The 24,390-nt window shown below is 42.8% G+C and overlaps 1 protein-coding gene across 2 annotated transcripts in view; it reads right to left on the bottom strand.

Moving 5' to 3' along the window:
- Window positions 1-648: 648 nt before the first annotated feature.
- The window catches only part of STAC (SH3 and cysteine rich domain), a 123,585-nt gene continuing 99,843 nt past the window's right edge, over window positions 649-24,390 (bottom strand). For both annotated transcript variants that reach the window (XM_055414678.2, XM_055414677.2), the window contains exons 9-11: window positions 15,779-15,830; window positions 15,547-15,684; window positions 649-3,719 (exon numbers count right to left, since the gene is read on the bottom strand). In XM_055414678.2, coding sequence (XP_055270653.2) covers window positions 3,621-3,719; window positions 15,547-15,684; window positions 15,779-15,830 — 289 coding nt within the window. In that variant the 3' untranslated portion in view covers window positions 649-3,620. The remainder of the gene's footprint in view (window positions 3,720-15,546; window positions 15,685-15,778; window positions 15,831-24,390) is intronic.

The raw sequence follows: 24,390 nt of genomic DNA on the forward strand, positions 1-24,390 counted from the left end.
GATGACTAGACTTGAAGCAGTTGATCAAATGTATAGCTTCATATTTGATCAACGATTTTAATAGTATAAGTCTAGATATGGGAAGAAGAAACAGAAGGGAATACTTTTCTGGACCATAAGTAGAAGACAGGTGTCCAGAGATCTTTGACTATTAAGACCTAGTCCAGTAATAGCACAGTGAGTGACCTATCAACAAAAACCTTCTTCAGAACTGGGAACGAGTCTTCGCAGCAATGCAGGACAAAATGGTCATGAAATTCCCCCCAAAGTATGGTTGGATTTATGACCACAATGGGGCCATGTAAACTGTAAACTATAAACTGGCACTTACCAAGAGCATTGCCAACAACAAAGGCATCTGTCAGATGCCTCTACGGAGATTGAACCCCGAGCTGCTATGGCTGCTGACCTTCCACACCCCCTGAGGGAGTTCAGGATGGAGTGAGGCACTCTCTGCTCCAGGGAATCTGGTGGGACAGCTCTTTAGATAGTTGGGTGTTTTTAGGGACAGATTTTATTATCTCAATCCTGGCATCTCCTCATATCTAGAGAAGCACTAAATCCCTTCATGGTGACATTAGATCCTCATGACTAACAAAAAGCCTTTTGTAAAATGAGTGCTTCATGATATTGAACTCCCCCTTCACCAAAACCTTATATATTGTCTTTCCCCCACTGCCGCTTTGGAGCAGTCTCTCAGAGCTATCTGAGAGGCTGCTTCCCAGGCCTTATTTTGCCCCAAATAAAACTTACAACTCTCAAGTTGTACATCTTTTTTTAGTTGACACTGCCAATACTTGATGTTTGCAAAAACTTACAGGCCACATTGTGCAGAAAGTTTTTTCCTCCTTTCTAACGCTGGCTTGAATGATAAAGTCCCCATTCCAGTTATCTATATGTGTATAACAAATCACTCCCAAATCTAATGACTTTAAAACATCTTTATCTTGTTCATAAATCTTACATATGGGCAGAGCTCAGCCTGATGACTGCCACTCTGTGATGTCTGGGTTGTTTGCTGCTGCAGTAATGTGCGGTCTCACACTGGGTCTCTCCGGGATCATGACCTCAGAGTAGATAAAGTTATACAGTGGCTCAGGGTTCCCGGGGGTAGAGATCTAAGAGATCAAGGCAGAAGCTTCAGGGACTTTTCTGACCTAGTTATGGTTGTCACATAGGATCACTTCTGCTGCATTCTATTGGCCACAGAAGACCAGCCCTGACAGTGTGGGAGGGGAACTACACAAAGGCAAGACTATCAGGAAGCAGAGATCAACCATGAATATTTATTGGAAGAATAGATGCTGAAGCTGATGCTGCAATACTTTGGCCACCTGATACGAAGAACTGACTCATGAGAAAAGACCCTGGTGTTCCTTGGAAGAAAAGCTATGACCAACCTAGACAGCATGTTAAAAAAAAAAAAAAAAGCAGAGACATTACTTTGCCAACAAAGGTCTGTCTAGTCAAGGCTATTGTTTTTCCAGGAGTCACGTATGGATGTGAGAATTGGACTATAAAGAAAGCTGAGCACCAAAGAATTGATGCTTTTGAACTGTGGTGTTAGAGAAGACTCTTGAGAGTCCCCTGAACTGCAAGGAGATCCAACCAGTCCATCCTAAAGGAAATCAGTACTGAATATTCATTGGAAGGACTGATCCTGAAGCTGAAAACGCCAATACTTTGGCCACCTGATGAGAAGAACTCACTCATTGGAAAAGACCCTGATGCTGGGAAAGACTGAAGGTGGGAGGAAGGGACGATAGAGGATGAGATGGTTGGGTGGTACCACCAACTTGATGGACATGAGTTTGAGTAAGCTCTGGGAGTTGGTGATGGACAGGGAAGCCTGGTGTGCTGCAGTCATTGGGGTCTCAAAGAGTTGGACACGACTGAGCAACTGAACTGAATTGAGGATGTGACAAAACTGTACCCCAAAGCTTCAGCGGGTGTTCCACTAGAAAGAAGAGATCAGGACACATGTTTTCTGTGCTCATTCCAGCCACTGTGTTGTCTTTATTAGATGGGATTAAAAGGCAGAGAGCATTTTATTTATTCCCTTCAGTGGACTGGCAGTCATGTTATCCATCCTGGCTCTCGAAGAATCCGTCTTGACTCTGCACACTCAGTTTTCACATTGTATCAGAGAGGGAGGACATTCTGGATGCTGGCTTTAAAACGAGAGTAAGGCATCCAAACTACTGTGGGAGCAGCAGCCATCCTGTCTCAGCTCCTAACTTCACACTGAGCAGTAAAAAAAGAAATAAATGGAGACAAACGGTGCTTTGGTTTGGGAAATAACGTTTACATGCACAGGATGCATCCACTTAAGTCTTTTTAAAACCAATTGTTCTAATGACTTTATTGCTCTGTAACAAAATAAACCAAACTGACATTGATTCCAAGGTCACTGTGAACTGAAGTTTAACTGTATTAATAAGATGTGAGTCTGAATGCTAGGAGGAGGCTGGAGGAGGAAGGCATCACAGTATATTGCGTTCTTGTAAACAGTAGTACATACAGAGTAAGAGGGACTCCTCTAGTTGATGCTAAATGGGACCAAGTGCCTCTGCTTGCAGAGGGATGAAGCATTATGGATTACATTCCATTTTACATCTGCTGGGGCAAAATATCCTGCCCTCAAGAAGAATGGATTCCAATCTGGCTACTTTTCTCCTAAGATGCTGTTTCTGTTTCTCCTCCGTGATTCCGGTTCCCAATAAGTTGGGCTCAACCTCCAAAAGGGAGTCCTACGGGATGACAGGAGGGAGAACTGCCCCCAATACAGCAGATGGCAAATGAAGATGAAGCTCTCATGGAGACTTTCTGCCACATTCACGTCCCCAGCTCCACCTCCTCGGGGAAAGGATTTCATCATTGAAAGGAAAGGTCTGTATAGTCGTCAATAAATAAGCTCTCTGCCCTACCTTCCCCCACTTGACCCACCATCTCCATGCTTCGTCTGGTAATGAGAGTGGCAGGAGGGACTGCCTGACAGCAATTCCGGGGCAGATCAGGTCTTCGAGTTGCTGCCACATCAGCTTAGCCCTCATACCTTAACACACACCACCAGGATGTACTCTGAGGACAGAAGATTTGGCTGGATTGTAAAGTGGGGGTGGGGGTCCGTGGGGAGCACTGGCATGTTAGGGGTTAGGGAGTAGGGCTTCGTGCTGCTCTGCAGAAAGACTGCAGGGCTCTCACACGTGACGATGCTGACTGCTGGGTACTGGGGACAAAGGTCTGGAACCAGAATCACACTTGGCTACGTGGATCCGAGCCTCACCCTGGGGCCACCCCACAGACTGGAGCGGGTTAACTTGCACCACATGGACGGGGAGGGAGCTGAGTTCTGGGGGACAACAGTGGTTACCATCTGCTGGGTACTGCACTTGGCTCCACAAGCCGCAGCTTTCAGCCTCACCCCCACCTTGGGCTGCCTGGACGTGCTGTGCCATGGGCCCCCTGCTTTGAGGCTGTTCCCCCACAGTCTCAGACCCTTGAGTCTCGTCTCACTGTTTCCTGGGTAGCTGGTCAGCGCGGCAGCTCCTCTGGGTTAACACAGTGTGAGATGAGGCATCACCCCAGGGCTTGCCGACTTCAAAAGGAGGGGCCAGCAATCAGATGTTTTCTAGAACATCGAGGGGGACCAGGCCTCTCTTCTTTCCACTGAGCACTCGGATAAAGCCGTCTTGTTCTTCTTCAGAAGCCACGCAGATCTGAATAAAAGGAAGGAGAAAAAAAGACGTGTGAATAGGAAAGAAGCCAAAACCCGTGGCTTGTATCACTGCTGGCTGAGGTCAGCGGACACCAAATTGGAAAAGAGGGACTGGTTTAGGGAAACTGTGGCTTGGACAGAAAAATATTTGATAAGAAATTAGGCACCACCCTGGGTTTGGAACTAGATCCAGGCATTGAATATTTTCTGAGATTCAGCTTTATGAACGAGAATCAGTAAAGCAGGACTGGAGGTGATGATTCTGTGCTCCCTTCTCAAGTGTTCCTGTTGAGAGACCCCAGAAGGACAGAATGAGATAACGTTTAGCACAGAGTTTAGCATGCGCCACACAATGAGTCCTTGATGCATTATTTTATAATCCAAAATAACAGCCACCATTTAGAGGGCTCCTGTCATATACCTGGAAGTTTATACGTAAAATATCAGGAAGTCAAAGGAAGCTATTTCATTCCTGGTCCCAAACAAACAGAAGTTAATATCTTGCATACTTTGGGGCTTCTCATGTGGCACAGTGGCAAAAAATCTGCTTGCTAATGCACGAGACACAAGAAACGTGGATTTGATCCCTGGGTTGGGAAGATCCCCTGGACAAGAAATGGCAACCCATTCCAGTATTCTTGCCTGGAGAATCCCATGTACAGAGGAGCCTGGCAAGCAACACTCCATGGAGGTACAAAGAGTTGGACATGACTCATCACACACACACTCATTTCTTGTATATTTCAGAGAGGATCACCTACACTAGACTTTAAAAGGAGGTGGTTAATATCCACTTGGGTACTTTGTTATTCACATGACATTGAAGGGCATGTAAGGCCCTCCCTTGTGGCTCAACTGGTAAAGAGTCTGCCTGCAGTGCAGGAGACCTGGGTTCAATCCCTGGGTTGGGAAGATCCCCTGGAGAAGGGAACAGCTACCCACTCCAGTATTCTGGCCTGGAGAATTCCCTGGACTGTATAGTCCATGGGGTCACAGAGTTGGACACAATTGAGCAAATGGAATGGAAGGGTGGGTATGTTCCAGCTGTAAGTGAGAAGTGGTTTCAAAGGGCTGTTGTGAGTTCCTCCTGTTGAACTTGCTCCCAAGGGTGGTGGGTTGTGTCTTAGGTTGAATTCCCTAGGAAGAGAGCCTGAGATAAGAACCCTTGTGCAAGTGACCTGCTGTGGGAGTGCTCTGGGGAGGTGGGAAGTGAGGGAAACAGGATGGGGCAAGAGAAGGAGCTGGAAAGCTTGTGGGCTCAGCTGGACGTGAACCTCAGCCTGACCCCACAGCAAGCTCCAGAGTTTTAACTGTGTCATTGACCCCCTTAGAAGCAAGGGGTCTGGCAATTTGGACCACATGTTAGATATTAGGTATCACTGCAGAGTGAGAAGCATAACCTCTCTGGGAGGCAGTTCTCTGGGGGATTTGCTGGAGAAAGGGCAGCTGAGTTGTTAGTCATTGACACAGCAACTAGAAGACGGTGCCCCCATCTAGTGAAGGAGATGCAGACAGGGCACCAACAGAAACCAACAGAGTGGGCTCTTCTTTGACACAGAATAAGGAGCTTTACAGTTACATATCAGGATACTTAGAGAGCTTGATGTGTGACTCCTGACGCTTGGGGCACACCATGGACTGGTGTCTGATTCATGTTTCAGAAATCTCCTACCTGTGGGTTAAGTGCCCCCCTTGGCTCCATCCCATGTTGGGCCTGTCTGGCTAAAGTCCTACAGTCTAACTCACTTCTGAGAGCACATATGCTAATAAGGTTTCCCCTATGCAGTGCCTTCAAGCTAGTGTGTGCGTGCGTGCTCAGTCACTTCAGTCCTGTGTTAGACTCTTTGCAACCCTATGGACTGTAGCCTGCCAGGCTCTTCTATCCATGGTATTTTCCTGGCGAGAATACTGGAGTGGGTTGCCACGCCTTCCTCCAGGGGATCTTCCCAACCCAGGGATCGAACCCATGTCTCCTGCGTCTTGGGCATTGCAGGTGGATTCTTTACCTCTGAGCCACCTGGGAAGTCCTGCCTCCAAGCTCATTAACATTTAAATATGCTGCCACTTAGAGCAGATGAACAGTCATATTATCTCAAAAGATTTCTTGCCTAGCACTCTTGGATTTCCGTCTTCCTCTCAAAACACCTGGGAAAAGATGGGGAACTGGAGGTGGAAAAGAGGTGTTGAAATACTGAACACTCAGACTGACAACCATTCCAGAAGCTGAAATTTCTCTAAGACCTTTGGAGGTGAGCTCAACTGATGACAGGAGCAAGCTGTGCTGCTGGACTAAGGATAAATCTACCAGACTAAAAGATGCCGCAGACGTGCTTGGTTGACATTAACAGTCATCACTGCCCTCAGCCCACACAGCAGAGTGGGGACTTCTGTTGTGTTGTTCATCTGTAGCCTGCAGGACTCAGACAAATCCTAGCTGGCCCAAATGTGTTTCTGTCCTCTGTGCCAGCGAGTCTCCTAGTGGTTCCCAAGGGACTCATTCTAGCCAATGAAACAGGAAGGACTATCTGCTTGGAAACTTCTGGGAAGATTTATTTTCTTCTTATAAGAAATGCACTGGGAAGAAAATCTCTTTCTTCTGGCAAGGATTCTTGGAGGGCCTGCAACCCTCTGTGACCACTAGGGGAGGTGGCTAACATTTCAACGTTAGCACAACAGAGGGATGGAGGAATCTAGATCCTTGATCCTGGGGTCAAACTGCTGAATGACAAATCCAAGAACTGCCCTGTATCCAGATCTCTTATTATCTTAGTAAAACATACCTTTGGAGGTCGACTCAATTGGAGTTTCGTGACTTGAGATATGTATTGGTTTACTACTGCTGTCCTAACAAATTACCATGAACTCAGTGGCTTTCAACAACGCAATCTAATATGTATACATACAGCTGACTCACTTTGTGGTACAGTAGAAATTAAGACGGCATTGTAAAGCAACTATACTCCAATAAAAATTAATTTAAAAAATAAAATTAAAAAATATTGGGGCTACCAAAACAACACAAAACACTGCAACAGTCTGGTGTCTCAGTTTTCTAAGTCCTACATCTGGTGGGCTTGGCTAAATTTTCTCTGATCTGGGTCTCACAAGGCCAATATCAAGGAGTCAGTAGGTCCCCTTCCCTTTTCTTCTCTCCTGTTTCTCTACTAGAGAATCCAGTCCCAGGCTCATTTAGGTTGTTGCTGAATTTAGTTACTTGTAGTTGTAGGCCTGAGGTCCCAGTTTCCTTGCTGGCTGCCAGCTCAGGGTCATTCTCAGTTTCTAGAGGCCACTTGAATTCCCTGACTTGAGGCCCCTTCCTACATCTTCATCCAGCAAGGGTGGGCTGAGTCCTTCCCACATTTAATCTCCCTCTGACCTACCCTTCTGCCTCATCTCTCTTCTACCCTCTTTGGCTGCATCTCTCTGGCTCCCAGAAGCTACATTTCACTGCCTTTAAGGACCCAAGTGATTAGATTTGGCCAATTTAGACAGTCCAGGCTACCCCCGCCACAGGGTCCATAACCTGTAACAGAATTGCATCTGCCAAGTTGCTTTTGCACATGATACAAATCTAGATTGGTTTCCTGTGGTTGCTGTAACAAACTGCAGTAAGTCCCCTAAATACAAACCAGTTCCATTCCGAGACATGTCTGTAAGCCCAAGTTGTTCATAAGTCCAACAAAGTTAGCCAAGTTACCCAACTAACACAGTCAGTTATATATACCATACTGTAAAAGGTTTATAATATTGGGTTAGATAAAATATACCTTCAGTTTTTAAGTAAAAATAAAAGACAGTTTTCATTTTCACCAAGAACTTTATTAAACAATATATTCACCATTTTGTTCCACACCTTCTGCCTCCATCTTCCCAAAACTTTTTATCTTTTTGAGCAAAGAACTATTCCAGGTGCCTTTCACAGTCTTTTCATGAACTGGACTTTTCTTCCATTAAGAGAATCTTATAAAGACTGAAATAAATAGACATCTGAAGGTGCAGTGTCTTGTGAATACAGCAGATGAATCAGAACTTTCCAGCCACGCTGTAACAGTTTTTGCCTGGTTATCAAAGAAACATGCAGTCTTGCATCATCCTGTTGGGAGACTGAGTTTTCTGTTGACGAATTTCAGATGCTTTTCATCGAGTGCTGCTTTCATTTTGTCTAACTGGGAGCAGTACTTGGACTTAATTGTTTCTTTTTCTTGGAGGAGCCCATAACAGAGGAGTCTCTTCCAATCCACCATATATAAAACATCACCTTCTTTGAATGAAGAGCAGCCTCAGTTGTGGTTGGTGGTAGTTCACTATCTCTTCCATTCTACATTATTGTACAGTATCCACTTCACTGCTCATCACAATTTGTTAATGGAACATTTTTGTTACGTTTAAGAAGAGAATTGTATGTGGAAATACGGTCAGAAGGTTTTTTTTCACTTAACTTATGTGGAACCCAAATATCAAAGTGATGAACATAACCAAGCTGGTGCAAATGATTTTCAAAGCTCGATCTGGATATTTTGTGTATGTTGGCTACCTCCCAAGTGGTGTAACGTTGACTGTTCTCAATTAATGTCTCAATCTGATCACTATCAACTGCAACTGGTCTACCTGACGGCGGAGCATTGTCTAGCGAGGTATCTCGAGGACGAAACTTTGCAAACCACTTCTGGCACTTCTGATCAGTCACAGCATCTTCTCCATACAGTGCACAAATCTTTTTCTGCATTTCAGTTGTGTTTTTATCTTTCTTGAAATAATAAAGCATAATATGCTGATAATGTTGCTTTTTTACTTCCATCTTCAGTATAAAAACGCGACACAAAAATTCACCAATTTTAATTTTTTTTAAATGCATGCTGACATGACAGATGTCACACTATACAATCTAACAAAATTGTTTTGAGTGAAATGAAAGACAACTAAGCACTGCTAGAGCCAACTTATGAAAAAAACAAAAGGAACTTTTGGGCCAACCCAATGCTTCCCATACAAATAACACATAAAAAAGAACCACAAAAAATAAAGGAGACATTTTTACAGGACAGTACCTTGAAAAGTACAGCAGGACAGTACAGCGGCTGGGGGAGTTATCGACTAGAGGAGGGGGAGACGGGGGGAGTTGGTGGAGCTGAAGGATCACTAGCAATAGGAGACGGAGGGCAGCTGCAATTTTGCTCACACCTGACATTGATGGCAAAGGTTCTGGTTCCTTGCTGGATTCAATTCTATCTACCCTCTTGAAAAGAATGATCCAGCGATGTCTGGGAAGTAGTTCTTTTCTCCTCATCATAGATGACACGGTAGCACTGGACTGCATTCTGAACAGCTGTTTCAACCTTCGGGGACCATTCTATGTTCGGGTCCTGCCTGTCAAAAGCTAACAGTGCCTCCTCAGATAAGGAAAGCCCCCTTGTCGCTTTCCTGTGGCGTGGATTCCTTCAGTTCCTCAGCAGTATCAGCCACATCACCACTGCTTTTACACGTGTTTCTGGACATCCCGGGTTTGAAATAAAGATACTGTCTTACTGTACTCTATACAGGACCACGTGTAAAGTACACGAAAGCACAGCTGCTCGTAGAGGATGCACACACAGACAATGCACACCAGACACGACTGGACATGTGAACACACGTTCACATCTTTGAAAGTTTGCAGCTTCAAGGTTCCTATGTAGGGGACTTACTGTGCTACAAATTTGGTAAACTAAAACAACACAAATTTATTATCTTGCAGTTCTGGAGAGCAGAGTCCCCAAATCAGGGTACTGGCAGGGCTGTGTTCTCTCCAGAGGCTCTAAGTGAGAATTTATTTCCTTGCCTTCAGCTTCTTGAGGCCACCTGCATTCCTTGGCTCATGGTCCCTTCCTTTATCTTCGAGACCAGCAGCACAGCATCTTCAAATTCCTCTTTCTTCCTCTCTACTTCCATTGTCATCTCCTCTGACTCTGACCCAACTGTCTCTTATAAGACTCCCTGTGGTTACATTAGGTTTACCTGGATAAACTACATCTCAAGATCCTTAACTTAAAGAAAACCTGCTGCAGAGGAAAGAGGGCTGACTGAGGAGAAAACACTATGAGGAAATAAACACTAAATTAAAATCAATGTCAGGAGTGATCAAAGTCTGAATAAAAACTTCAGAAAATTGAAATGAAGTGGGGGACTATCTTGAAACATTCTCCGAAGAAGAAGTGAAGTGATAAGTGGGAAGCAATAAAGAGATTAAAACCATCAGGACAAAACAGTAAAACAGATGATTCAACCGAAGACTTAATAAGCTCCTGAAGGAAGAAGCATTAAGATTAAAAGGCAAATGACAAACTGGGGGAAATGTTGGCCACGCATGGCAGATCAGGTGTCAATAGTTTTAAGGCAGAAAACTTTTTCAGTAGCATAAGAAAGTACATAAACATGATTCATAAAGAAATACAGGGGCTTCTCTGGTGGTCCAATGGTTAGAAATCTGCCTTGCAATGCAGGGGACATTGGTTCAATCTCTAGTCTGAGATGATTCCATATGCCGCTGGACAACTAAGCCTGTGTACCTCAACTACTGAACACACTCTAGAGTCTGCAAACTGAAACTACTGAGTCTACATGCCACAGCTACTGAAGCCTGAGCGCCCTGGAACCAGTGCTCCGCAACAAGAGAAGCCACTACAATGAGAAGCCCAACTAGAAGCCCGCAACTAGAGAGTGGCCACCACATAGCAACAAAGACCTGTCACAGCGAAAATAAAAACAAATTCCTTTTAAAAAAGAAATACAAATGCCCAATACATACATGATAACATTTCAACTTCCCTAACCATCCAGGAAATAAGGGTTAACATGAAATATTCAGTTCAGTTCAGTCGCTCAGTTGTGTCCGACTCTTTGCGACCCCATGAATCACAGCATGCCAGGCCTCCCTGTCCATCACCAACTCCCGGAGTTCACTCAAACTCATGTCCATTGAGTCGGTGATGCCATCCAGCCATCTCATCCTCTGTTGGCCCCTTCTCCTCCCACCTCCAATCCCTCCTAGCATCAAACTCTTTTCCAGTGAGTCAACTCTTCGCATGAGGTGGCCAAGGTATTGGAGTTTCAGCTTCAGCATCAGTCCTTCCAATGAACACCCAGGATTGATCTCGTTTAGAATGGACTGGTTGGATCTCCTTGCAGTCCAAGGGACTCTCAAGAGTCTTCTCCAGCACCACAGTTCAAAAGCATCAATTCTTCGGCGATCAGCCTTCTTCACAGTCCAACTCTCACATCCATACATGACCACAGGAAAAACCATAGCCTTGATTAGATGGACCTTGGTTGGCAAAGTAATGTTTCTGCTTTTTAATATGCTATCTAGGTTGGTCATAACTTTCCTTCCAAGGAGTAAGCATCTTTTAATTTCCTGGGTGCAATCAGCATCTGCAGTGACTTTGGAGCCCCCCAAAATAAAGTCTGACACTGTTTCTACTGTTTCCCCATCTATTTCCCATGAAGTGATGGGACCAGATGCCATGATCTTCGTTTTCTGAATGTTGAGCTTCAAGCCAAACTTTTCACTCTCCTCTTTCACTTTCATCAAGAGGCTTTTGAGTTCCTCTTCACTTTCTGCCATAAGGGTGGTGTCATCTGCATGTCTGAGGTTATTGATATTTCTCCCGGCAATCATTACTCACTTCTAAAAATGACAGATATCGCTTGTATGATATACAAATATGTAATAAACAGTAATATTCAGTTCTGGTAAGGATGTTGTAACCTGAATATTCTCATAAATAGCTAATGTGGGTGAAAACTGGCATAAACTTTTGGGAGGCAGTATGTATCAAGAACTGGAAAAATGATTTATTAGTTTTCCTGTAAATTCTAAAGTATTTCCTAAAGAAGGAATCAGAGTCATGGAAAAAAACTTAGATTTAGAGGTGTTCGTTGCAGTTATCCATAATAGTTTTTTTAAAAATTCTGAATATCCAGTCACAGAGGAATATTAAATACTTTCTTTTACATCTGTACATCTTGTACAGCTGGTAAACTTTTTCTGTAAAGGACTAAATAGTAAATACTTTCAGGCTTTGTGGTCTCCATTGCAATAACTCAACTTAGCTGCTGCAGTATGAAAGCAGCCATAAGCAATATGTAATGAATGAGTGCAGCAATGTTCTAATAAACTTTGTTTTAAAAACAGGGCCAGACTGATGCAGAGTTTGGTTTCCCAATGTCTGATCTATATGATGATATGTTTTATAATTGCAAAAACCTGTGTTTTGATAAACATTTAATAACTAAGTTAATAAAAGTTGGGAAACTAAATAGAATATGATATCAAAATATGAAAAATTTGGTGGGAAATAACACAAAGGTATTTATGTTGATCATTGCTTGATGGTTGAACTACCTTGATTTTCTTCTCTATAATTTTGGGGGGTATTTTTCAAATTTTCTCCACAATAAATGCATTTTGGTTTTATAATCTAAAAACGATTTATTCATGAAAATGCTTTTATAGAACATAAGAATCAATTAAAATAGTTCTCCAGGGATGATGGAATCATGGATGAATTAAAAAATAGTTTTGTGGTATTTAAGTTGATCTCATAAAGATAGTTTTTAAATTTCAAAAATGAGGAAAACCTACTTTTGTGTCAGTGCAAACTCTAGATATGTTCTTGACAAAAAGATAACTTAATTCTATTTGTAGCAAAAGTTCTGTGGAGACAATAATGTAATAATTGTAAGACAAATGAACCCCAGAGGCAGAAAAGTGATTTAATCACAGAGATGTGTTACATTTGTTTTCAGAATCAAATTTCTTTTCTATCTCCCTGCTAATGACCATTTGTCTCTTTATATTTTAGACTTATAAATAGCATGCTATTTTCTGATGTTTGCTGCTATTGTTTTAGTTGCTAAAGTTGTGTCTGACTCTTTTGGGACCCCATGGACTGTAGCCTGCCAGACGTCCATGAAATTTCCTAGGCAGGAATAATACTGGAGTGGGTTGCCATTTCCTCCTCCAAGGGATCATCTCGATCCAGGGGTTGGACCTGCATCTCTTGCACTGCAGGCAGTTTCTTCACCCCTGAGCAACCAGGGAAGCTTTCTGATGTTTATTAGGTAATTTTGGGAGGCCTTGGCCGCTGCAGACGGATGTCCCATTTAGGCAGCAGGGGTAATGACTCTGCTCAGCTCTGATCTGTGGTGGCTGGGCACTGTGAGGACACTTTACACAGGTGACAGACGTGACTCTCATCTCCATGCCAAGAGGTAGACATTGCTGTGCCGATCTTACAGACGAGAATACTGACATTCAGAGGTGATTTTGCCAGAATCACACAGGGTGTAGACCATTTCTGTATGACACTGGAACCTGTGCTTTTGCTACTACAGTGAATTCCCCTCAATCAATAAGCAAGTTTCAAACATTTACACCTAAAATAGTTTAAGACACTAAAGTGGAGATAAATTTAAATTTTTTCTCAATAATTGATTTTTTTAAATGTAATTTTCTTTCAGGGGGCTGATATTTTCCAAAAATTGCTTGCCTCATTGATGACAAAGACTGAAAACAGAGAGTCTGTGTAGAAGCAAAGACACCTCAGTGCATTTTGCTGACGCACATGTAACTGGAAATAAAAATGCCTTCAGTTGTCACAGAACTACTAGAGGACACAAAAGTGAGAAGGAAATGGAGGTCATTCTCGAATTTTAGCTTTGATCAGAACACCAGGGAAGTCTGTAAAAAGACTAATTCCCTGCCTTTGCCCTGAAGGTTTCTGCTTCAGCAGATCTGGGGTGATGTAGAAATCAGCATTTTCAACAAGCTCCCAGGTTATTCTGATTCAGATGGTGCAAAGGCCACCCCTTAGAAATATCAGGCTAGACAACTATCAGAGGTTATATAGCATTTTCCTACAATTATGGGCAGATCCATGTGGTTCCAGGTTCAAGCTGAAATGCTGTGCTGAGTCTTGAACATGTCTCATTAAAGATGCTGGGTTGTTTGTCTCTTCCCTGCCCCAGCAGGTTGTCAATTCAACCATAAGAGTGGAACACACATATATGAGCTCATTTCCAGAAAAAAAATTGGGGATTGGAGGGATTGGTCCAGGGATTGGCAGAAGTCATTGATTGAGCAGCTGTTCCACTTCTGGAAATTGATCAACTTAAGCACATTTTATCTTGCCTTCTGGTTGGTTTCTTGCCATTCCCTTCTCCAGGGGATTTCCCCAACCCAGGGATCAAACCCGGGTCTCCTGCATTGCAGGCAGATTCTTTACCCTGTGAGCTACCAGGGAACCTCTATTTGTATTTTAGTAATATAAAATAATGTTTAATCTCAAATGGGGAAGCACAAGATTATTCTGAGAAGAAAACTCAAACAAGCTAGCAAAATTAGGTAATAATGCTTTGCCAATAAAGATGAACATCCTTCCTGGATGTATTTCATTCAGAATACTTTCCAGATTTTGTAACAGGAAGGATACAGTTGAGTAATCTTGGAGAAGTTTGAGACATTGACATGGAATCCAGATGGGAAAAGTGACCGCTTGCTTTGTGGGGTGTGTATGGCATTAGAGATGGGGTCTCAGTCTGATGTGGGTGATTCCATTGCCTGGAATCAAGAATGACTCACTAAGGCTTCTGTGGCTTCTGTATGAGCAAGAATTTGTTCCCAAGGGTCCTTCTGATCCTAGGACACTTGACTTCCCTGGAAATTGACTATGCAAAAGGCACTTCACATTCTGAGTTTGTTCCACATCATGCAGGGCACATGGCTCAGTGGAAGGCATTGACTTGAAGCTTGCAGATCTATCTTTAAGTTCCAGCCTGGCCACATGCCAGGTTTTTGCCCCCTAGCAAGGAACATCACCTCTGTGAGCCATTGTTTCCTCATTTATAGGGCATGTGTAAAACTTCAACAAATAAAATATATTGGGTTGGCCAAAAGGTTCGTTGGATTTTTTTCTATAAGATGGCTCTAGTAGCACTTAGTTGTCTTCAACTTCACTTGAAACAATTCTGTTAGATTGTATTGTGACATCTATCATATTAGCATGCATTAAAAAAACTTATCAAAATTAGTGAGTTTTTGTGTAGTTATTTTAATATTGAAGACAGAAGGAAGAAGCGACATTTTTATTATGCTTTATTATTTCAAGAAGGGTAAAAATGCAACTGAAGCAAAAAAAAGATTTGTGCAGGGTATGGAGAAGGTGCTGTGACTCGTTGAATGTGTCAAAAGTGGTTTGAGAAGTTTCATGCTAGCGATTTCACGCTGGAGGATGCTCTGCAGTTAAGGTAGTGGAACAAAATGGTGAATACGTTGCTCAATAAAGCTCTTGGTGAAAATAAAAAATGTCTTTTATTTTTACTTAAAAACAAAAGGAAATTTGTAGCCAACGCAATAGATATATAAGCTTTGTAAGTTTTATATAAGCTATATGCTTGGTTCCCAGGGAAGGCAACTGAGCTTCCTAACATTTTGGTTTTGCCTGTTTAGATCCTGCTACACTAATATCAGGCTTCCCTGGTGGCTCAGATGGTAAAGAATCTGCCTGCAATGTGGGAGACCTGGGTTCGATCCCAGGGTTGGGATGATCCCCTGGAGAAGGGAAAGGCAAACCACTCCAGTATTCTTGCCTGGAGAAGTCCATGAGGTTGCAAAGAGTCAGACACGACTGAGTGATTAAAACACACACACACACAATATCATTGGACAAAGAATATCTTTTCTCAAAGTGAATATACTCACGTGACTCTACTCATTCAGATTTATTGCTATTTGTCAAATGATATTACTCTATTTTGGTCACCCTCCGTGTGCGCTGGTGGGCTTTACTCACCTGATTCTCTTTCAGTGTTATCTGCCCCTGTTCCTTACACCCAATGAAGGTTCTAACACATCTAAAAATCTTCTCATTTTGGTGTACTCTCTGAACAAAGTTGGCTGGAAAGAAGCCAATTCTGTCTTGAATTTTCCCCTGAAAGGAAAAAAGAGGCATGCAGCCATAATTGTAGCATTCATGGTAATTATAGTTACCAAATGATTTTTCTTAAAGAAAAAGAAATACTTACTTTCCACCAGTCTTCATTAGAGTCCTCTAGAAGAGTAATCATGTCTCCTGGCCTAAAATGAAGAATGAATGAGTTGGGTGGGGGGTAGAGGGGATGAAAAAGAAAAGATGGTATTTTCAAGTCAGAAGTGGTAGCTTTTCACTCACCCAAATAATACTAAAATAAAAATGATTTTTACCTGTTCTTCCCACCCATGAAAATAGCTTGTTAGAGGCTGAATGTAAGTGTAATTTCTGTGCTGTATTAAAAAAAATCTTTATTTTTATACACAGATGATCATCTCTGCATTGTAAAAAACTCTAAAATGTGGAAGTCTAAAATATGAAAGCTGGAGTTTTTTCACATTCTGCCCCGTAATCCTCCTCCCACTGTCCAGAGGTGACCACTATTCATAGTTTCTTGTGTCTCCTTCTGGACTCTTTCCCACACACGGACATTTATACAGAGATATGTAGGTGTATTTGCTGTTTCTTTTGTCTTCTATTGACATCTAGCACGAGGCATTGTCTTTATTATTAGCTGCATCTTCTCAGTACCTTCTTGAAACCATTTTTACTTAATTTCCATCTCCCTTGTCTGTCACTTTTTATATGTTGGTATAATCAGGAAGTTTGTTTTAGACTTGTGTGTGTGTGCATGTTATATCCTTCATTAGGAATTACTTGGGTTTAACTGAAGACTTCTATGATGTTTTTGCTATGGGCATTGTAGATACGGGGATTATTTGCCGTCTCTAGTTTGATTTTCACACCACCTCTGTGTGTGTGTGTGTGTGTGTGTCTTTTATTCCTTCTACTCAGCACCCAATGGCACTTTTACTATTTGAAGACTCATATTATTTTTCAACTTGGGAAAATCTTGTCCACTATTTTTTCACTGTTTTCTCCCGGTCATTTTCTTTCTTCTTTTTTCCTGGACTTTCTAGATCAATCATCGATATCTTTTGTCTTTCCTACACATTTTCTGTCTTTAACTAGAAATCTAGTCTAAAATTTTTCTCAATTTAATCTTCCTAATTGCTTAGTTTGTGTATGGGCTTATCTCTTGTAATATTTATTACAGTACCTAGGGTTTTAGGGAAAACTTAATTTCCAAGAGTTCTTTATCATTTTCTGAATGTCTCCTTTCACATTTGTCAACTTTATCTTATGGACGGAATAGCATGATGGATGTTGCTGAGGGTATCATTAGATATTAAAAACAATATTTCTTCCCTTTATTAAATTTGTTTCCATTAGGATTAGTTATATTGTTCTTGTCTTATTCCTTCTTTTTTTGGTTGCGCTGAGCAGCATTTGGGATCTTAGTTCCCTGAGCAGGGATTGAATCCATGCCCCCTGCAATGGAAGCACAGTTTACCTTATTACTTTACTTTTCCTTCATGTCAAGGGATTTTGCCCTGTACCGGTGTTTCTTGGCTATTTCTTTATATTCATAACTGAAAGCACAGGGTATAAATCTCTGGGTGATTCTCCACTATCAAATACATCTGTGTCTGCAACGTGTGAGGACTAATTTCAAGCTCTGCTTAAGACAGCAGGGTGTGTTAGTTGATGCATCTCATCTTTGGATGCTTGAGAGTATAGTAGAGAAGCAGTTTGGGGACTCCCACCACCACCCCAATGGCAAAAACAAGGGCGGCTTTCTTAACCCTGGGAAGAAGAAGGTTCATTTATTTTCCTCCAAGTAAAGCTGCCTTTTCCTTCCCTACCACTCTCTACAAGCTCTGGAGGTCCAAAACTACCTCCAATTCTTCTTTTCTAGTCTTTTGAATCATACAGGGGCACACTTCCCTGGGCACGGGTTCCCTTTCTTAGAGCACAGGGGATGGTTTAATTCTAGAGTCAAACACCACTGCTGCCTATTGTTCATTCTAAGTAGTAATAATGGGTTATGAACAAACACTGTTGGGACTCTCTATCAGTTATATACTGCTGTGATAATGCTGTGTAACAAACAATCCCCAAATCTCAAAGGTTCACTGACATTCTTGGGTGCTGGCTGGGATGACTGGGGTGATTTTGCCTTATTCCGTGTTTCTCATACCCAAGAAGGCCAGTTTGTACATTCATGGCATTGCCAGGGCAGCAAATGGAGATGTGAAAAACACGTAAGGCTCCTAATGCGTAGGCTCAGAACTGACACACTGTCATTCTGCCTCAAGGCAACTCTGGTGAAAGGAATTGTAAAGTCTCACGGCAAAGAGCATGGATACAAGGACAGTGAAGAATTGGGGCCGTTAATGCGATTCAGCCACTGGGACACCCGCATGCTCATTTGTGAGATCAGTGTCTGTTTGAATATGCTCTTACATAGATGTTTCTCTCTGAGCAGTCTTTGGACTCTGGTCATCTTCCTTGTTCTCTATTTGCTGTAGTCTCCTAAGAAATTCCCAAGATTTGGGGGTCTCTGATAGTGTTTTTCTTATTTTCTAGTACTATTACGGAGATACTCTTAGAAAAATATGTTTCTCATACTTTAAGGGATTGGAGCAAGAAGGGAAGCAGATTTGTGTGCTCCCTTTGCTATTCTGGTTCAATCTTCTCTGCTGTCATTTGCAATTCTCAGTTAATATCTATCTTCGTAGGGGATTCCAAATATAACAGCCTTGTTACACCTGAAGCATTAAACACAACTGGCATTTTGGTATTTCAACAGTCACAGTTCCATGCTGATGCCATAGAAAGCGAGGAGGGTGAAAATCACTCTTTTCCCAGGTGAGGGGTTTAATTAAGCAGCAAGGATGAAAGTCAATGTTGAAACATCCTTCCAGCTCCAGCAGATTTTATTTAACCTAGTAACCTGAGAAACTGTGTGTTAGCATCAGCTAGAGTGGATTTGCTGATGGTCTGGCAGAAATTATAAGTACGGGATCAAGATTGGAAGAGGCATCTTTCCCTGGGTGTAAAACAGTGCTGCCTGAATCCAACCTCTATTTTTTTTAAAAAAAATATGTATTTATTTATTTGACTGTACCAGGTCTTAGTTGCAGCATGCAAACTCTTAGCTGAAGCACATGGGGTCTAGCTCTCTGACAGGGATTGAACTTGGGTCCCCCTGCACTGCAGAATGTGGAATCAGCCACTGGATCACCAGGGAAGTCCCTCCAACATCTATTTTTCTGGTCTAGATGGTCAATCTTGGCCATGCCCAGAGGTAGACAGTCCCTGAGCCCATGACCCATGTGAAATAAACCACACATTAGAATATAGCTCTGACTGGAATACAAGCTATAATTTTATGAGAAAGATCAGATATCCCAACAGCGTGATGGGGATTCTGTCTTAGGAAAGAACACTGCCAGTATCTGAAAATTGCTTGGTGAGTGAGGAGAATTACATTCATCCCTTTATCCTTTGCTGTTCTGTTTACCTGCTCATTCCACAAATATTCTAGACCACTGACTCTGAAAGGATGATTTTACTAGGCATTGGGTATACTTTGGTGAGTAAAGGCCTCATGGGAGCTAATATTCTAGTGAGAAAGATGGATAATAAATAAGCAAATGCATAATTAAACATTTCATAAATAATAAATATAGAATGTGTATGCATAACTAATAAATATATAATTGCAAATTGTCTTCAGGGCTATCAGGGAAATAAACAGGATGCATAAAGAATGAGTGATTCCTACTAATATGACTTAAACACTCTAATCATGAGGCAGAGACAGCTAATGTGTTTTTCATTTTGGGAAGGTTTTGCTTTAGGGTGGTACTTGAACCTAAAACAACAACTCTCTAGTATCTGGGTTGGTACATATGTGGCTTGTGGGGCTTCTGCTGCCCTCTTGCCTCTGCCTGACACCCCCAAGCAATCTCAGCATTCTTTCCCATTGAGCCCCCCTTAGATCCTTTCCCACTCAGGGCTCTGGGCAGTTGATCTGAGCAGGCATGTAAGGTAAAATCATGCTGTGTAATATAATATTTTTAATTTATTAAAAAAAATGCGTTGACCCACTTTGAAACTGTCTAGGGACTGATCAGTTCCTCTTAGACAACTGATTAAATTTACAACCCACACCACCTCCCTTTTGGGGCTTGAATGCTCTGGGGCACTATGTACCAGCCTCATCCTTGACTGCCCTGGCGCGGGTTCCAGACAGCTCAGGACAGCCTCTGTGACTGGAGCCTGGGACATTATTCAAATTAGCTAACCCGTGGGGAGCCTGGGAAACCTCACTAACCCAGCTGCTGACCACATGTAAGCTGCCCCTACAGCTCCAGCTGCTGTTACCCCGACTCCCCAGTCACCAGTGTGGTCCTGTGTGGCCGCACCAAACACTTCTCTCTCAACTGTGGGTTCTCTTCTAACCTGTTCTCATCTTAGTCCTCTTCCCCTTCCTGTGGTGTCAGAGAGCCAGGTGCTGCCATCAAAGAGCTAGGTCAACATTCTGCCTGCCGGGAGCCAGCGAGGAAAATTCTACCCGTGGCAAAGGTCAACTGGGGAAGAGGCCTGATGGGCAAAGGCTAATCAGGACTCGAGGAGCCCCCTGGACTTACCTGAGCATCTACCCCAAAGAAAACCGGAATCTGACTGCTTTACTATCTTACGCCTCTTACCAAGTCCTCTAATACTTACGGGGGCTTCCCCCCAACCACCTTTCTCTGAAAACATTAATTCAGAGCTGTAGTTTAAAAGTTCTCCTCGGCTTAATAGGAGTGTTCCAATCCAAGCCCCTCTGATAGCTTTCTAACTTGCATGACAAGTTTGTCCGGGCTCCTAAAATACAGGAATCTGTTGAAGAAGTTAAAATCACTAGAATAGTACTAGAAAAGATTTCATTGTTAAATCAATGCTTGCTGCAGTTTCCTCTATCTATTGTATCCTTGGAAATATATTAATCCTTTGACTTAACCACATCAGATCTTAAGTTAATAAGTTCCTTTCTTGCAGCTCACTACACCGGTGCCTTATGGGAATGTAACTTTGTTATGTGTCTAACACCTAACTTTAGGAAAGTCACCTTAAAAGAAAAGTCTTTTACTTGCTAACTAACCTATTGTTAGGAGAGAGGGCCATAAACTGTTAGCAGGCCCCCTGGCCAGAAGATGATGTAAACCACCTAAAAACTTTTATCACGAGATATACAAAAATAAGCCCTGATCCTGACAAGGGTCAAGACTGCTGACCCCACGTGATTTTGGTGTGAATCTATACCTTCCTTTCTTTGTTTCTTATGCGCATAACTTAGGGTATAAAAGCAACACTGGAAAATAAAGTTTTGGGCCTTGCTCACTGAAGCTTGGTCTCCCCGTGTCGTTCTTTCTCTTTTTCCATCCTTTTCTCTATTCTCCTTTTTCTGGTTGAGATCCTTGGAGCGCTGGGCCCTCTGAGTTTACTTATCTGCCTGGGCTTCTAAGACCCACTCGAGGGGGTGCCCTGGTGGGGTGCCTCAAGTGATTCGAGAGGGCGCCTGCGGCCTACGTAAACAGAGCAAGCTCCGTGCTGGGGTTTTATTGGTTTCCAGCGTAAACCAAGGAATCATCAGCCCCTGTCTCTCTCTTTCTCTCTCTCTCTGACGCCGACGCCGTTCATCCCGAGGATACCCTGGGTCATATCGAGGCTGGTCCCCGATATCTGCCCATCTGCTCTCCTGAGGCAGAGCCTTGCCATGGATCTTGGTAGAATGGAGGCCTACGGCTTAAAATTCTCCTTCCCTGGGTTGTTCTTAGGATGGACACTGCCAGGGTGTGACTCTCTGCCTCCAGCTGTTTTATGCATCTGTGTTGACTGAAGCCCTTTCCATGAAATAATTCTTTCTTATTTTGTGTTATCACACTCTGTTAGTAGAATGTCCTGCTCTGGTCTATCAGCTATTTTCTTTCTTTTAGGTGACTTTATATTCTGATCCATTATATATAGATTTTATAATTTAACTCTATATTTCCAAATCTTAGAGATGAACTAGTAAAAGTTGCTTAGTTGTGTCGGACTCTGACCCCATGGACTATACAGTTCATGGAAGATGAACTCATCTGGCTCCCAAATACTTAAGAAAGTTTGTGCATGCTAAGTCGCTCAGTCATGTCTGACTCTTTGTGACTCTATGGACCATAGCCCACCAGGGTCCTCTGTCCGTGGGATTCTCCAGGCAATAATACTGGAGTGGGTAGCCATGCCCTCCTCCAGGGGATCTTCCTGTTTCTTTTGCTTCATCAATCAATCAGAACATCCTAAGTTCAGGTAGAAATTCTGCTGCACTGTAACCCAAAATTATGTTGTTGTTTTTGTTCAGTTACTCACTCATGTCCAATTCTTTGCAACCCTATGGACTGCAGCACGCCAGATTTCCCTGTCCTTCACCATCTCCTGGAGTTTGCTTAAACTCATGTTCATTGAGTTGGAGATGCCATCCAGCCATCTCATCCTCTGTTGTCCCCTTCTCCTCCTGCCTTCAATCTTTCCCAGCATCAGGGTCTTTTCCAGTGAGTTGACTCTTTGCATCAGGTGGCCAAAGTATTGGAGAATTATATACATTGATAAAATGTACAATACACTTCAGAAACAATCCAATTTGGAGTGGAGAGATCAGAACACCGCAGCTGGCCTTTTCTTTTGTTCAGTAAAATGGGTCTTAAACCTTGAGGAAGACTTTCAGGTTGCCTATATCATGGTTCATGGAACATCTTAAAATTCTGAGGGAACTGTGGGCTATCCACAGGGATAGGAATAAAGTAACAAAGCTAACTACAGAATCATGGCTTTGTGGTGAGGAGGACAGTTTATTTGTGAGTGTGTATATGTGTATGTTGGAGAAGACTCTTGAAAGTCCCTTGGACTGCAAGGAGATCCAACCAGTCCATTCTAAAGGAGATCAATCCTGGGTGTTCATTGGAAGGACTGATGCTAAAGCTGAAACTGCAATACTTTGGCCACCTCATGCGAAGAGTTGACTCACTAGAAAAGACTCTGATGCTGGGAAGGATTGGGGGTGGGAGGAGAAGGGGACGACAGAGAATGAGATGGCTGGATGGCATCACTGACTCGATGGACATGAGTTTGAGTGAACTCCGGGAGATGGTGATGGACAGGGAGGCCTGGCGTGCTGTGATTCATGGGGTCGCAAAGAGCTGGACACGACTGAGCGACTGAACTGAACTGAAATGATATGTGTATGTGCATGTGAGCTGGACGATTGCTGTCTGGGGTTGTTTCCAGCAGTCCTCTGCTTCCCTCACTTGGTTTTCCACTTGGACACAGCAACCCATCTAGCCCTCACCCAGGTACAGTGGTTTCAGGGGCTGTGAGGGCACAATGTTCACAGAGCACATGAATGGTGCAGGCAAGCCCAGCCATCTACAGGGAACTCTTCTGCAAGGTTAAGTTATGAAGACGGTTGAGTCTTTCATGGGTGGGGGCTCCCAGAGGGTCAACTGTGAGCTGTCTCAAGGCCCCCATCCAGCCTGTCTCCGGTCCCCACATAGAACACAGATTCCTATGGTTGGAGACAGTGACACCCTTTTAATGAGGTCACATGTTAGGTCTTAGGTGTGTACTCAGGATAAAAAGATGCTTCAAAGCATCAGTCATCTTAACTGTCAGGTGAAGATAATAATAGTACATTCCTTACTTTTTCAATGATTAAATGAGTTAGTACTTGAGAAACACATTTAGATAAGCCCACAAGTTCAGTTCAGTTCAGTCGCTCAGTCGTGTCTGACTCTTAGCGACCCCATGAACCACTAGAGATGGTGGTTATTATGGTTGTTAAGACATAGTTACTGCCCTCAAGATGTTGGTGATCTCAACTGGTAACTTAACAGTATCACTGCTAAATGAGAAGAAATACACTCGAGGGGCAGAGACATGTATGGAATTAACCCTAAAGAAAAATTCCAAACAAACATGCTTCTTTGAGACTGAGCTACCTCAGTGATATTCACATAAATACATATTCCAAGGTATCTATATCCCCATCTCAATACAGTTGAGACTGACCATGTATTGACAATGCAAAGTTGCCATGTGAATTAAATGAGAAGACCTATGTGGAAGCCTCCAGCATTGTGAATGACATACAATAAAGGCTTAAAAACTCTAATTTCCTTCTAAAAATTTAATTTTTCACTGGGAAATGAGGAAATTTAGTGTCCCCTTAGGTTTCACAGGGACAACTGCTTAATATAATAACCTTTGATCTCTTAAGTGGCTTCAAAAACTAACCTTTGATGTAATTCAGAGCTTTGGAAAAGTTTCTCTCTCTTCACATCCCCAAGCCCCTTCTCTCTTGCCCTTGACTCCAGGTAGCAACCACAAAGTTGTGGCAGGCTCAGGGTGGAGGGAGGAATCTACTGCCCATGTAGCTGACTTCACGGGAGATGCTGTCCTACCCAGAGCCCGGGGGGACAGCAAAGTTCGCTGAATGAAGTGGGGGAGACTAGTAGCAATTACACACAAGGAAGAAGATCAAGAGAGACTTTCTCCCTAAGAGGGTTTGATTCCACCACTAAGTCCACTAAATCATGCTGCCTCTTGTACCACTCAAACTTTGTGAAACTCCTTAGAACTGCCCATTTTACTCTGCAACTATTTGGGGATTTTAAAAAATTTCTTACAGTTTCCCATTCATTAGGCAAAAAGAACCCCAAATCAAGCTTACATCAACCA

The sequence above is a fragment of the Moschus berezovskii genome, chromosome 24 (genome assembly GCF_049115385.1).
Source record: "Moschus berezovskii isolate FMDL1 chromosome 24, NW_MosBer_1.0, whole genome shotgun sequence".
NCBI lineage: Eukaryota > Metazoa > Chordata > Mammalia > Artiodactyla > Moschidae > Moschus > Moschus berezovskii.